Source organism: Petaurus breviceps, unplaced genomic scaffold, assembly GCF_028583685.1.
Source record: "Petaurus breviceps papuanus isolate PSGF00001 unplaced genomic scaffold, PetGlider_PUasm1.0 90778, whole genome shotgun sequence".
Classification (NCBI taxonomy): Eukaryota; Metazoa; Chordata; class Mammalia; order Diprotodontia; family Petauridae; genus Petaurus; species Petaurus breviceps.
The window spans coordinates 235,354-248,574 of NW_027187343.1; the positions used below are offsets into that span (position 1 = coordinate 235,354).

The following is a 13,221-nucleotide window of genomic DNA, read 5'->3' on the forward strand; positions in this document are numbered from 1 at the left end:
TCAACTCCTCCCATATCTAATCTGTTGCCAAGGCCTGTTAATCTTACCTTCACAACATTTTTAATAGGTGCCCTCTTCCCTCCTTTGCTTCCTTAGAGACACAGGTGGTGGTATAGTAGACAGAACGCTGGGCCAGGAGTCAGGAAAATATGAGTTCAAATATAGCCTCTGATATTTACTAACTGTGTGACCTGGGCAAGTCACTTAATCTCTATTTGCCTCAGTTTCCTTAACTGTAAAATGAGGATAATAAAAATAACACCACCTAACTTTCAGGGTTATTGTGAGGATCAGATAAAATGTTATTTGTAAAAAGCATTTATAGTGCCTAGCACAAAGAAAGAGCTATATATAAATACTCTGACACTGCCACCCTATGGTACATCACCACCTCCCTGGATTAATGCAACAGCTTGCTTCCCTGCCTCAAGTCTCACCCTACCCCAGTCTATTCTCCACTCAGAGCTTCCTAAAACACAGGTCTGACCATGCCATGACTCCCTCATTTGATAAAACTCCAGGACCATTCTATTATCTCCAGGACCACATATAAAATCCTCTGGTATTCAAAGTCTTTCATAACTTGGCTTCCTCCAACCTTTCCAGTGTTCTTAACACTTTTTTCCTCCATGGCTGGAATGCTCTCCCTGCTCATCTCTGCCTCCTGCCTTCCTTCAACCCTTAGCTAAAATTCTACCTTCTACAAGTCGTCTTTCCTGATCCCCCTTAATACTAGTGCTTGCCCTCTGCTGATTATCTCCAATTTATCCTGTATATAACTCAATTGTGCATAATAGTTTTCATACATGTGTCCCGTTCAGACCCCAAGTTCCTCAGAGTAGGGACTGGTTTTTGTCTTTCTTTGTATTCCCAATATTTAGAACAGTTCCTGGTATGTAGTAGGCAGAGTTAGTAAATCAAAAGCTCAGAAGAAATTAGCAAAAATGTAACTGAGCTACATTAAGAGAGATGGAGCTTCCAAGAATAACCAGGTGATGGTCCCAGATTTTTCTGCCCTGGTCAGACTACATCCAGAAAATTAGGTGTTCTGGCCACATTCCAGGGAGAAAACTGGTAAAAAGGAAAGCATTCAGAGGAAAATGACTGGGAAGGTAAGGGTTTCATGTTCATACCATATAAGGATCAAATGAAAGAAATGGGAGATGTATAGAGTAAAAAAAGAGAACACTTAGGATACACATGGTATCTGTCAATAATGTAATTCAGAGGCATCAACCTCAAATAGTGCACACTGACATAGAAAACCACATATTAACATTATGTGTTTCTACTGTAGTTTTATTTATTTTGTTAGATATTTTCCACTTATATTTTAATCTGGTTCCAGGGGCACACCTGTTTGATAGTGTGTGATATAAACGACTGTCATTTGGAAGAGAAAGAGTTGTTCTGGTGGCCCCAGATGGCAGAATTAGAAGCAATGGGTAGAAGGTACAGTACCTGTCTGCTTAATACAAAGGAACACTTCCTAACCATCCAAAAGTGAAATGGATTCCCTCAGAAGGTAGTGGGTACCTCATTATTGGAGGACTTAAAGTAGGATGCTCCCTTCTCAGCTGTGTTGTAGAGCAAGGGTTCTTCATCTAGGAAACATGAACTTGGTTTTTAAATATTTTGATAACTTGGTTTCAATTTGATTGGTTTCCTCTATGATTCTATGTATTTTATTTCACACATTTAAAAAATTATTCTAAGAGGCTAAAAGGTTTCAACAGACTGCCAAAGGGAATCTGTGATCTCATCATTTTATGTCTATGACACAAAGTTAAGAAATAATTGTTACAGAGTCTGTCAAATAATGAGAAAATGTGGAACAGACAGATGGGCACTGGGCTAGGCCTAGAGCTGAAAAGGAGGAGGAGAGTGGAGGAGGAGAGTTGGCTGGAATGCTTTCAGTAAATTGCAAAGCTCTTTTACTGACCCCAAGCTTCCCATAAAAGCAAAGTCATTCAATACTGACATTTTATCAGTGTTACTATATAGCAGCAAGATGTGAACCACCACTGCCTAACAACTAAGGATCAATGTCAAACAGAGTGCAATGGAGCATCACAAAGTTGGTATTAGCAGGCTGCAATATCTAACCAATAAAACAAAGAACTTTGAAGAACAAGGGTAAAGGATGTCATCCAAGAATTGTGTAATAGAAAGAGATGGGCTGGTCATGTGGCAAGGGCAAGAGATGATAGGTTGAGAGCCAGAACACTCTACTGGCATCCTTAAAACATCAGGAGTGAGGAAAGCCTCCAGCATGTTCGGTGGACTCCCTGTGGTGAACATTTTGGGAACTACCAAACTGATGAGATCACAGGTCTGTCTGAGTATTTGAGTAAGCTAAGGAAAGGTACGCTTCTAAGGCAACCTTTCAAAGATACTCAGGCTATCAATGCTTCTAAATGCTTGGACATCCTTAAAGGTGGTAAGCAAATAAAAATAGAGGATTTCAAACTGATCTTTGACAGTGACCTGAAAGGATGTTTAAGGGCACTAACCTAGCTAGCTTACCTTAGCTGTTAACAGAAAAGCAAATAAGTCACTGTCTCAGAAAGCCTACTTCTCCCACAAAGACAACAAAACCAGACACTATGCTGAGACTATACTCCCTCCTTCTAGAAAAAGGATATAGACTATGTGACTATTCACATGGTACAACTTCCAGGGAAGGTTTATTGTTCTTAATCCTCTAGGATAATAGAAAACTGTAAGAAAGTATTCTGCTATACAGAACAGCTAAAAATGTCTTTCACAATGAAATCAGTATGAATTTTAATCTAGTTCTTCAGATTTAGAAAAATAAAAATAAAACATAATTTTCTAAATTATATAATATTTGGGGATACTAATACTCTTTCTTTCCAAAAACACAAACTAAGAGTTTTTAAAAATCTTTACTTCAGTATGCTCTGCCACAAGAGTCTCATTTAATGCTGGACACATTGTCTCTAAGGGTCCTTTTAGCCTTATGATTATACTGTTGGTTCACAAGCTTGACTATGAGTGACCAGAATTTTTAAAAATAACTTCTCTACTACATAATAACAAAATTTCAGTGTAACAATATGACCACTGTCTACACTAGTGATTCACTGTTATAATTCTCACCTGTGATGTGGGAAGCACAGGTTTCATTCCAGTCAAAGCAATTAAAGACTTCTGAGGAGGCACTGTGGTGCAATGAAAAGAGTACTAGACTTAGAGCTGGGATTAATTAAATTCCTAGACTTCCACTAATAATCTGTATGGTTTTGGGCAAGTCACTTTCCCTTTCTGGTCCTCAGTTCCTCATCTGTCAAATGAAGGGACTAGACTTTAAAAGTTCCTTACAAGTCTAAATCTATGATCCTATATATTTGAAGGGAAATAGTTAGTTTAAATTTCTGACCTATATGGTTAACTATAAGACTGAAGTTTGTTTTTTAAAAAGTTATCTTACGCCTTTTCATGGTTGACATCTCTAAGTCTCCTTCCACTGAGATCTCGACATGCTTCTCGATTAGTTGTCTTTTCAATCTGAGCACCAAGTGCTCGAAGCATAGATCCAAAACCTGAGGAAAAATGATAAAATTTCAAATGAAGAATTATCCAACAGATACACATTAAAAAAAAAAAATTCCAAGTTGCTGAATTTTGATAGTGCTAAATTTTATAACACTAAATAGCTGTTATGCAAGCTTTAAATCCACTGTGGGGAGGGAAAAAAAGCTCATTAAAAACATATGTTACATGCAGTTTTATCTAAGGATTATAAAGCATTTTAATTGTACAAAAAGGTGCACCAGTAACAAATCTAAAAATTAAAGGTGTTCTTGAACATTTTGCAAAACAAATTAAGATTCTGACCACCCCAAGCAACATACATAAAAAGATCTGCAAACCACTTTTTTTCAACTAAATGATTTCTTTTTCCTTTTAGGTTCTTTCTCTTTCCTTATGGAAACAGTTCTTTCTCCTATAAAAGCACCTGTGCTCGGCTAAGATATTCCAAAAGGACAGGCAGTCAGCCAAGGGTTCTGAGATGAATAGCTCTGGAAATCACTTGGTAGGAGGTTGCATAATATCTACAGGAAATGTAATTTTAAGCTGTAACTAGTTAGTCTAATGAGTTCCTCCTGTGGGATTCAAAGTTGTTAAATATTCCAAGTTGCTATTTCCTAGCTCTTCCAACATTGGAAGTTATCTAACGTTCCAAACAGACGTTGTGTGTTACATCTAGAAAAATCCTAGGAAGCCTTTACATGCTGTGTTCACTTCCAGAATTTATTCCCCCATCCCTTCTCAAATATTTTACTGTAGACAAATTATTCTTGCAAATTGAAATCATAAATATAATCTTCCTACTAACTCTTTGCTTCACTTTCATTTCTAGTCCTTAGTATGAACTTAGAACTCCGTTGAATCTCTAGCAACCAAATGAAAAACTGGTAAGAGCAGAAATATTATGAAAATTTTCTTCCTTTTATTTTAAGCAAATTGTTAAATCAGTTACTTCTCTTCAACTCCTGTTACCAAAGCTTTCAGAAAGCAAGAGTTATCAGAATGCTAGGGAAGAAGTTATTCCTTTTAGAAATTAAAGAAAAGGGAAAATATTAAATAGGAACAAAAATAGGGCACAATTCTAGATACATCATTTTCCCTTGGTAATATTAAACATTAGTTACCTCCTTTTCCTCCACAGAGTCTGGGCTCCAGACTATAAACTGCTCCATACTGAACAATATCTTCAGTATTAGTTAGTTGTCCATTACACTTCACATAGAAGCAATCCACTGGAATACCCTAAATGCAATAAAAAGTTATTTTTAAAAATGCCAAGCATTTTTAAAAATTAGAGTGCAAATAAGATCAGGAGAATTCTAACTGTATAGACACTGACTACCTATACAAACAAAGCCAATTGAAGAACTCTGGGTGGACTTGGAAAGTGACACAAAGCAAATTTATTTGTTGTTTTGTTTGGCTTTCATGTCACTTTCATTGTCACATACCTTATAAGGGCTTTATGTAAGATATGTCTTTACTTTCTATCTTTTTCTGTTGATGATTAAATAGTTCATAATAATTTAAAAATAAGTATGAATGTAAGTAAAAACAAGAAATACAAAAGAAACACATAGTAGATACTGGATTTTGGTATAATTCAGCTCAGACTCTTGAAGCACATTTTAGAAGACTCTCATACCCCTTCTAGTTATAAAACTGCTACCTTCTGTGTAGCATAGCATCTGGCTTGGCCATACTTAGAAGTTTTAGGGCCAAAAACAAATTACACAGTGATTTCCATAAAATATTTTTATACTAGTGAAATCAAGTTAAAATGAATTATAAAGAAGAGCCTCGAAGAGGGGAAAAACAAATCACAAAAAGGCAACATGAAGCCTGGGGTGGGGGAAAGTGGGATGGAAAAGGAGGGGTGCCTTAAGGAGCTTCAGAGATACATTACCATTTTTGCTGTTCTTTTGTAAAGCACCAGTTGGTTCTGCTAACTGCCTCCTTGAGTCACTGCCAATCACAATCGCAATAGCCCTGGCTTCCTAAAGCACCAGGTTAGTTAGCTTCACTTGACAGAATAATAATTTAGTACATTTTAGGAGCCCTCAGTGATAAAGGATGGGAAAAAATGGCATGAAAACCTTTTCCTTATCATGAAAAGGTCTTTATCACCTTACATCTGGACTGTTAATAGCTTTCTAGTTGGCTTTCCTGCTTCAAGTCTCATCCCATTCCAATCCATCCTTTACTCAGGTGTCAAACTAATCTTGCTAAAGTGCAAGCTGGATCATGTCACCACCCCAGCCTCATATTCCAAGTCAATAAACTCCAGTCTCCCTATTGCCCTCAAGATCAAATACAAAATCATCTGCTTTTAAAAGACTTTCACAATCTGGTTCTTTCCTACTTGTCCTCCTGTCTTGCACCTTACTCCCGTCCATACACTCTATGATCCAGTGACTCTGGCTTCTTCACCTTTCCTTGAACAATACACTTGAACAAAATAATTCCCAATTCTAGGCATTTTCCTTGGCTGTCCCTATGCTATTGAATTCTCTCCCTCTGGGTTTCAAATCTCCACTAAATCCCACTTTCTTTAAGAAGTCTTTCCCAGTCTTCCTTAATATTAGTGCCTTTCCTTTGTTGATTATCTTCAATTTGTTATATAGTCTCCCCCATCAGATTGTGAACTTCCTAAGGGCAGAGACTGTTTTTGCTTTTCTTTATATAGGCACAGTGCGGGGAACACAGCACACATTTAATAAATGTTTGCTGACTTCCTAAACCATTAACCATTTCACAGATAAAACACCTCCCCCATGGACTTTCTTTTTTGTTGTTGAGAACACAAGTTATTCTATTTTATTAGAAATGTATTGAAAGTCTCATTGTCCGAAACTCGATTTCTTCAAAAGATCATAAATCCGAAACAGGAAGCAATCTCTGAGGCCACTTAACCCAACCCTTTCATTCTACAGATGAGGAAGCTGGGTCCCTAGCCTAAGGTAGTGACCATCCGAGATGGGATCGGAAGCCAGGTCCTCTGATTCCAGTCAGTGCTCCTCTAGTCCTATATGGTCTCCCTAGCAACTTTATATGCTACAGGGGAGTTTTGCAAAATCTTTCATCATCGTGGTGGTTGTGAAATACTTGATTACATACTTTTAATTTTCTTAGCTTTTATTTAACTTTTTACTTCCCAATGTCGAGAGCTCTTTTTCTTCCCCGGGCCCCATTCAGCATGAACTTATCGATTTAAGACTTGTTCGTAAAGGATTAAGAGCTAGAGATTCCAGAAACACTAAGATCCGACTCTTTTGGAAGCGTTCTCTAAATTCAGATGGTCACAGCTGAAAACAGGTCTGTTGACAGTTTGTAAAGTGGATTGTGTGTGGGAAGAAAAAGAGGAAGCTGAGAAACCAGAGTATTTGCAAACAGACAATTTCCTTCTTATGGAAACAGTCCAAGTCTTCCAAAGCACCCATAACTACTACTGTTGTCTGAGCATTTGTTTAATGTGTGAACGAGAAAGAAAAATACAGCCAAATACAAAGGGGAAATGTCTCAACAAACACAAGCCCCCTAAGCTAGGGGGGCCGCGCACCCACCACCGAGTCAACAACCTCATCTCCTCTGTCTCCTCCCTAAATCTCGGGACCCTCACAGCAGATAACAAGCCCTGACAGGCGCCGAGCCCCCAGAGAGGCTGATACCGAGCAGGGCAGCCCCCAGCGCGCCCCTGACGTCCGAGAGCCTCACGCAGCAAACGTTCAGAGGCTCAGGTAAAATGCGAGGAGGGAGAGACCCCCCCCGACCCTCCTGACCTCCCAGGACCCAACCTGGCCCCACACAGTCTGGGGGACTTCACGGAGGACCCTCTGTCGCTCGCGTCTCTCCCCGATCCGCGCCCACGCCCCCTTACCCTGTGCCGGCAGTAAGAGCCGATGAAGTCCCGCACCGAACCTCGAGCCGAAGACCACGGCACCGCCCAGCACTCGGGGCCGGGACCGCACACCAACACCGGCTTCCCGGCCGCCATCTTCTCAGCCAGGGACTGAACAGCTCAGTGCGACACGGAAAGCGCGTCCGGCGCGTCTCAATGACACATAAAGCGGCCCGGCTCTCAGGCCCACCTCCTCCTCCACCCCCCTCTCCACCCCACAAAACGTCGCCCCGCCCCCCCAGCCGCTTCCCTTTTTCCCTTTCCTTTCCCTCCCCTCCAGAAGGGAGTCACGTGAACTGAGCCCAGCGGAGGTTCCGGCGGGGAACAGGAAAGGTCTGGCGGAGGCCGATAAGGGAGTCCGGAACCAGGGCGAGGCGTTGCTAAGGAGCGGTTGCTGGGGCGGTGCTCGGGGACTCGTTCTATATAAAGACCTTGGCCGAAACTGGCCTAGCGATCGCGTTTCCTCGGCTGGCCTGTTTGTCTAAGATAAATGCGCCGTGGAGCTCCGCCTTGGGGTCACGTGCACCATCGCAGCCAATCCGCTGCTTTGTTGTTGGAAGGCGGGCACTGCTCCCCGCCGAGAATGAAGCAGGGTTGGGACTGTCTGCCCGCCGTGGGGGGAGGAGACCCCGGGCCTTGGCTCGGCTCGTCTCCTGGACTCTGGCTCTCCGCGGGCCGCCGTCGCGCCCTCTTTTACATTTGTCGGGTTCCCTCCCCTGAGAGAGCCAGCCTCAGGTTTCACGCCCCGATTCTCCTTTCCGGCTGCGCCCTGCCCCAGGAGGAGGCGTTTGCTCCTCCTACAAGAGAAACGCAACCGTCCTTCTCTAAACCAACCTTAAACTAATTAAGGGGGCGGAGCGCCTCCGATGATGGCATTGCCCACAGACGCAGCGCTAAAGGTTCCAGATACTGGGAGGCCTCTCGATAAGCACCAGTATTGGTTTCCAAAATTTCGAATAGTTTTAAAGATGGGAACAGGGAAGGTCAGGAGGGTTATGTGCCAGCACCTAGTTCCTCACTGACTTCCACGTTAAGCACGTACATTGTGGACCATGGGATTGCATTCTCTCCTGATAAAGATGCTTGACATTTGCAAACCTTGGGGAAAAAAAAGGTCTAGGAATAGCGCTAAGTGCAGAGGTACTAAGGCAATACCAGAATTTGAGGGCCTCCAAAGCCCTAGCATTCGGCTTTATTTCACCTTCGTGAAGGGAGGAATGGTCTCTTAAACAGGATGACACCGGAACGGTGAGGAGGAAATCAACAAACAAAAAACCCTACAGTGGTACCAGAGCTTCCCACATGGAATGAAGTGGTTGTGGCTTCTGAGGCATCCTGAAGGGATGAAATTAAATTGCACTGGTGTTACAGAGAAAAAGGAGGCATTACGGTTTGGTTTCTTTAAGACGTGGTACTCTAGGAACATTTGCACCTAATGAAAAGGTATGAGTGTGTCCTTTGAAATTTCGAGTGGATCATTCTGCACCTTGTAGTAATGAATGTGAGACTGAATAATTCCTGCTCTTGAGTTCTGTCCCAACTCCTTTCCCCCCTTCTACAGGGTATATTATAAAGAGGATAAACTGAGAGTGCTTTCCCCACCTTTTTAAAAAGATAAATTCATAGTTTATAGTTTTATAGTTTTGCTCTTAGGAGATTTGAAGAGGCTGTGAAATAAACAAGATGGCCGGTGATTGATTGGCTGAACGATTAAGCCAGGATTGAGCTTATTTTTAAAAGCAAGTTAGCTGGTTCTGTAGTCAGTAATGGGAATGATCTCTTGTCAGTTGAAAGAGTGATTTTTGGCTGTTGAGAAAATAAACAACTATGGAAAAAGAATTTAGCCCTGGAGAGAGAATTGCTTTTTTTGCTTTTATACCTCTCTTGCCACCCCATCAGCCATGGCATCTTGCAATTGGGCAACTTGGTAAGATAAGGCCCATTAGGAGCTGATATACTCGGCAGAGAATTGGTGCAGAGAGGAGCTGAGTTAAGCTGCAGAAAGGAGCAGGCCCAGAGAGCCTAGCAGAGCAACATGCCCAGTAGAGGCACTGTGCCCACAGGGAGCACTAGGTGAAAACAGTAGGGAAAAAGAAAAGATATTAGGGCACTGTAGTGTTAGAAGCATAACTATCTTGGCCATATTATCACCACATTCATGACTCTGCACTAGTTCATCTCTATGTCTGCGTGCCTGCTTTTCCCACTGATAGTATATCTGTTTTTGTAGGAGTGATTTCCAGGTTTATAGAAAAAATGTTTTATTACTACTGGTGATACTATGCCATTTCAGCAAATGCATTTGCTTTGAACTAATTGTATAACCTGACTGATAAATACACAGGATAAATACACAATTATAATTGTTAATTATAATGTAGACCCAACGAAATATCCTGTGATTTCATTAATATAGGAAACACAGAGATGACAAAAATGCCCTCTACCAACTCAGATTGGTACCTTCCCTGCAATTTAGAGATTTAAATAATCACCTAGAGCACTAAGGTCACACAGTCAGAAGCAGAACTTGAACTCAGGATTTACTGGCTCCAAGGCCAGATCTCTATCCACCATGTTCCTCTCCTGTATTCTCATTACACTCATACATGACTTTTTTATCCCAAGGAACTAACAATGCTATATACAACTTGAGGACTAGCATCATTGGCTTCCTTCTATAAAGGGGAAACTGAGGCACTAAGCCAGTGAGGCACCCATGATCTCTTTCTGTGGAAAGGTTTCTTGGAAAATGCTTTACAAATTTCTGCTCTCCTTGGAAAACTGATGACTAACATTTATGTATCATTTAAAGTTTTGCATACACAATACTGAGAGGTAGGTACTATTATTTTCCCCATTTTACAGAGGGGAAAGCTAAGCCTCAGGTTAAATGCCTTGGGTCAGAAAGCCATCAAGTGTCTGGAGCAAGATTTGAACCCAAAATTTTCTGACTGCATCTAGCACACTATCCACTACTATACACTGCCTCCTCAGAATGACAATGATTTGCAAGAAGTATCCATCCCAATTCTGTCACTCTATCTTTGTGACTGTGGGAAAACCACTTATCCCTCTGGACCTCCTTCTCTGTAAAATGAGTGTGGTATTAAGAACTCTTCCCTAAAATTTTATAATTTAGCTAGGCATATGAGACATATTAGTAGAAGAACTAGGAAGAAATAAGGCTTGGCTGAGAGGAGGGTCTAATGGTTGAGATATCCTCCCTGTCAACCCATAAAGATTACTGTTTGGCAGACCCCACCCTCTCCAGAAGAATGTCTTAGAAGGTAAGGAAGATAGGATGAGGGGAAAAGAGTGAATTGTGGCTACAATTTACTTCAACCAATGTTATATCTGCTGTGTGGATATAAAGCAAGGAAATATGTAATGGTAAAGAAGCAAGTATCTTTAGTCCCTAAATAGCTTGTAGGTCAGTCAATAAGCAATTATTAAATGTTTACTGTGTGCTAATCACTTTGTTAAGTTCTGGTGACACAAAAAAAAGCAAAAGCACAGTCTCTGCACTCAGGAAATTCACATTCCAAGAGAGGAGGTCACTTTACAAATAACCATATACATATAAGATAAATACAATGTAAATGGAAGGTAATCTCAGAGGGAAGACACTATACCAGTAAGGAGGACCTAGAAAGGTCTTTTTGCAGAAGGTGAAATTTGTTCAGAATTTTAAAGGAAATCACCCAAAACTAGTGGGCAGAGCTGAGGAGCAAGAACATTCCAGGTATGGGGACAGGCAATGGAAATGCATGAAGGCTAGAAGTGGAGTAGAGCATGTAGGAAACAATAGGTCCTCTACCTGGATGGTGAAGTGTGTAGAAGGGAGTAAAGTATTAAGAAGACTTGAAAGATAGGAAGGGTCCAGGTTGTGAAGGACTTTAAATGTCAAACAGACAACTTTACATTTGATCCTTGTGGTAATAGGTAGCCAATGCAGTTATCAAGTAGGGAAGTGACTGGGTCAGACCTGAACTTTAAGAAGATCACTTAGAGGGGGTGGCTAGGTGGCACAGTGAATAGAGCACTGGCCCTGGAGTCAGGAGGACCTGAATTCAAATACAGCCTCAGATAGTTAACACTTATTAGCCCTATGACCTTGGGCAAGTCACTTAACCCCAATTGCCCTGCCCTCCCCCCTCCAAAAAAAAAAAAGCAAAAAAATTAAAATTAAAAAAAAAGATCACTTAGAGGACTTGAGGCGGAGTGAGGGACCAGCTAAAACTGGTATTGCTGTAGTCCTGGTGAGAAGAGATGGTGGTTGGGGATGTGTGAGTATAGAGAAGAAAATATATAGAAGAAAGTAAAAATGATAAGATTGTCACAGTCCTTCTAGCAGTCTTTTTGATGGTGTCACATTAGCTTTGTTTTGCAATTTCTGTAATTTTCTTTTTTGTTCTAAATCCGGTAAGGTTTCCCAGATTCTCCCAAAGCTGGACTCTTGCAAATACATGTGCTTCTTTAAGATTGCATATCAGCTTTGAAAGGACAAATGAAAAGGCCCTGAGGCCACGTAATATAACTTTTAACTACCAGAGAATGGCAACAGCAGATGGACTATGCCAGTGTGTGGCAATCAGTGACACAGTGACTCAGTTTAAACCAAAATGTTACATAGGCTTTTGTCATAAAGAGACAGAATTTTACACAGTCCCATAAACAATGGCAGATATTCTAAACTAGAGCCACAGATATTTGTGTGTACTCAATGTGGAATGAAATGTACATTCCATTCTATAAGTATTTATTAAGCTGCTTATGTGCAAACCACTATGTAAGTATGTGAAGGAAGGATTCAGTTAACTAAGTCCCTGCTTACAATGGATCTAAGAGTCTAAGTAGGAGGAGTAAGACACACAAGTAACTATAATAAAGGTAGGACAAAAAAGTGTGTAAGAGAAGTACAAATGCTGTGCAGAATGAGTGGTGGGAAGAAAATGAGAGGCAGAGGAAACAAAGATTATCAGGGACAAGAAGTATTAGAAGGGCTTCAAAGAGGAGATAGGATTTGACCTGAGCCTTAAAGGATAGGTAGAATTTCAATAGGCAGAGATAGAGAAAAGGGGCAGGGCATTTCAGGAAAGGACAGAGTTGAAGACAGATACAGAGAAGGAAAACTGTGGCACACATTGGAGATTACAGATCAATTTGGCTAGAGCGTAGAATATTTGAAAGAGATAGGTGTGATAAGGATAAGTGGCAGCTGGTTGTGCAGGATGTACAATGCCAAGTTATGAGCTGAAACTTTTTTTTCCATAGGTGCTAGAAAGAAAAATTTAGTTCATGGGGCTGGTGTGACATTTTTAGTTGGAAAATTATTAGTAGAATCATCTTTGATGACAAAGTTCAGCTGAATAGGCTGACTTGTCTGGTGTGAGAAAAGAAAATTTATATCATAAATGTCCAAGTCATTCTTCCAAATGAATTTTGTTACTAAAACAGTCCAGAATATCAAGGGAATTAATGAAAAGAAATGCTAGGGAAGGTGGACTAGCTATACCAGATTTCAATCTGTATTATAAAGCAGCAGTCATCAAAACTACTTGGTACTGGATGAGGAATAGAGGAGTGGGTCAATGGAATAGATTACGCACACGAGATTCAGAAGTCAACGACTATAGTCATCTATTGTTTGATAAACCCCAAGACCCTAGTTTTGGGGATAAGAACTCACTATTTGACAAAAACTGCTGGGAAAACTGGAATATAGTATGGCAGAAAATGGGCATAGACCATTATCTAACACCATA

At 40.8% G+C, this 13,221-nt stretch overlaps 1 protein-coding gene across 2 annotated transcripts in view; it reads right to left on the minus strand.

Moving 5' to 3' along the window:
• Positions 1 to 13,221, minus strand: part of SDE2 (SDE2 telomere maintenance homolog) — a 318,043-nt gene that overhangs the window by 8,754 nt on the left and 296,068 nt on the right. The window contains exons 2-4 of one of the 2 annotated variants that reach the window (XM_069069105.1): positions 7,433 to 7,566; positions 4,680 to 4,797; positions 3,455 to 3,566 (exon numbers count right to left, since the gene is read on the minus strand). In XM_069069105.1, the coding sequence (XP_068925206.1) occupies positions 3,455 to 3,566; positions 4,680 to 4,797; positions 7,433 to 7,549 (347 nt within the window). In that variant the 5' untranslated portion in view covers positions 7,550 to 7,566. Of the gene's footprint in view, positions 1 to 3,454; positions 3,567 to 4,679; positions 4,798 to 7,432; positions 7,669 to 13,221 lie in introns of those variants that run through there. The other variant, XM_069069104.1, reaches the window with a different exon arrangement.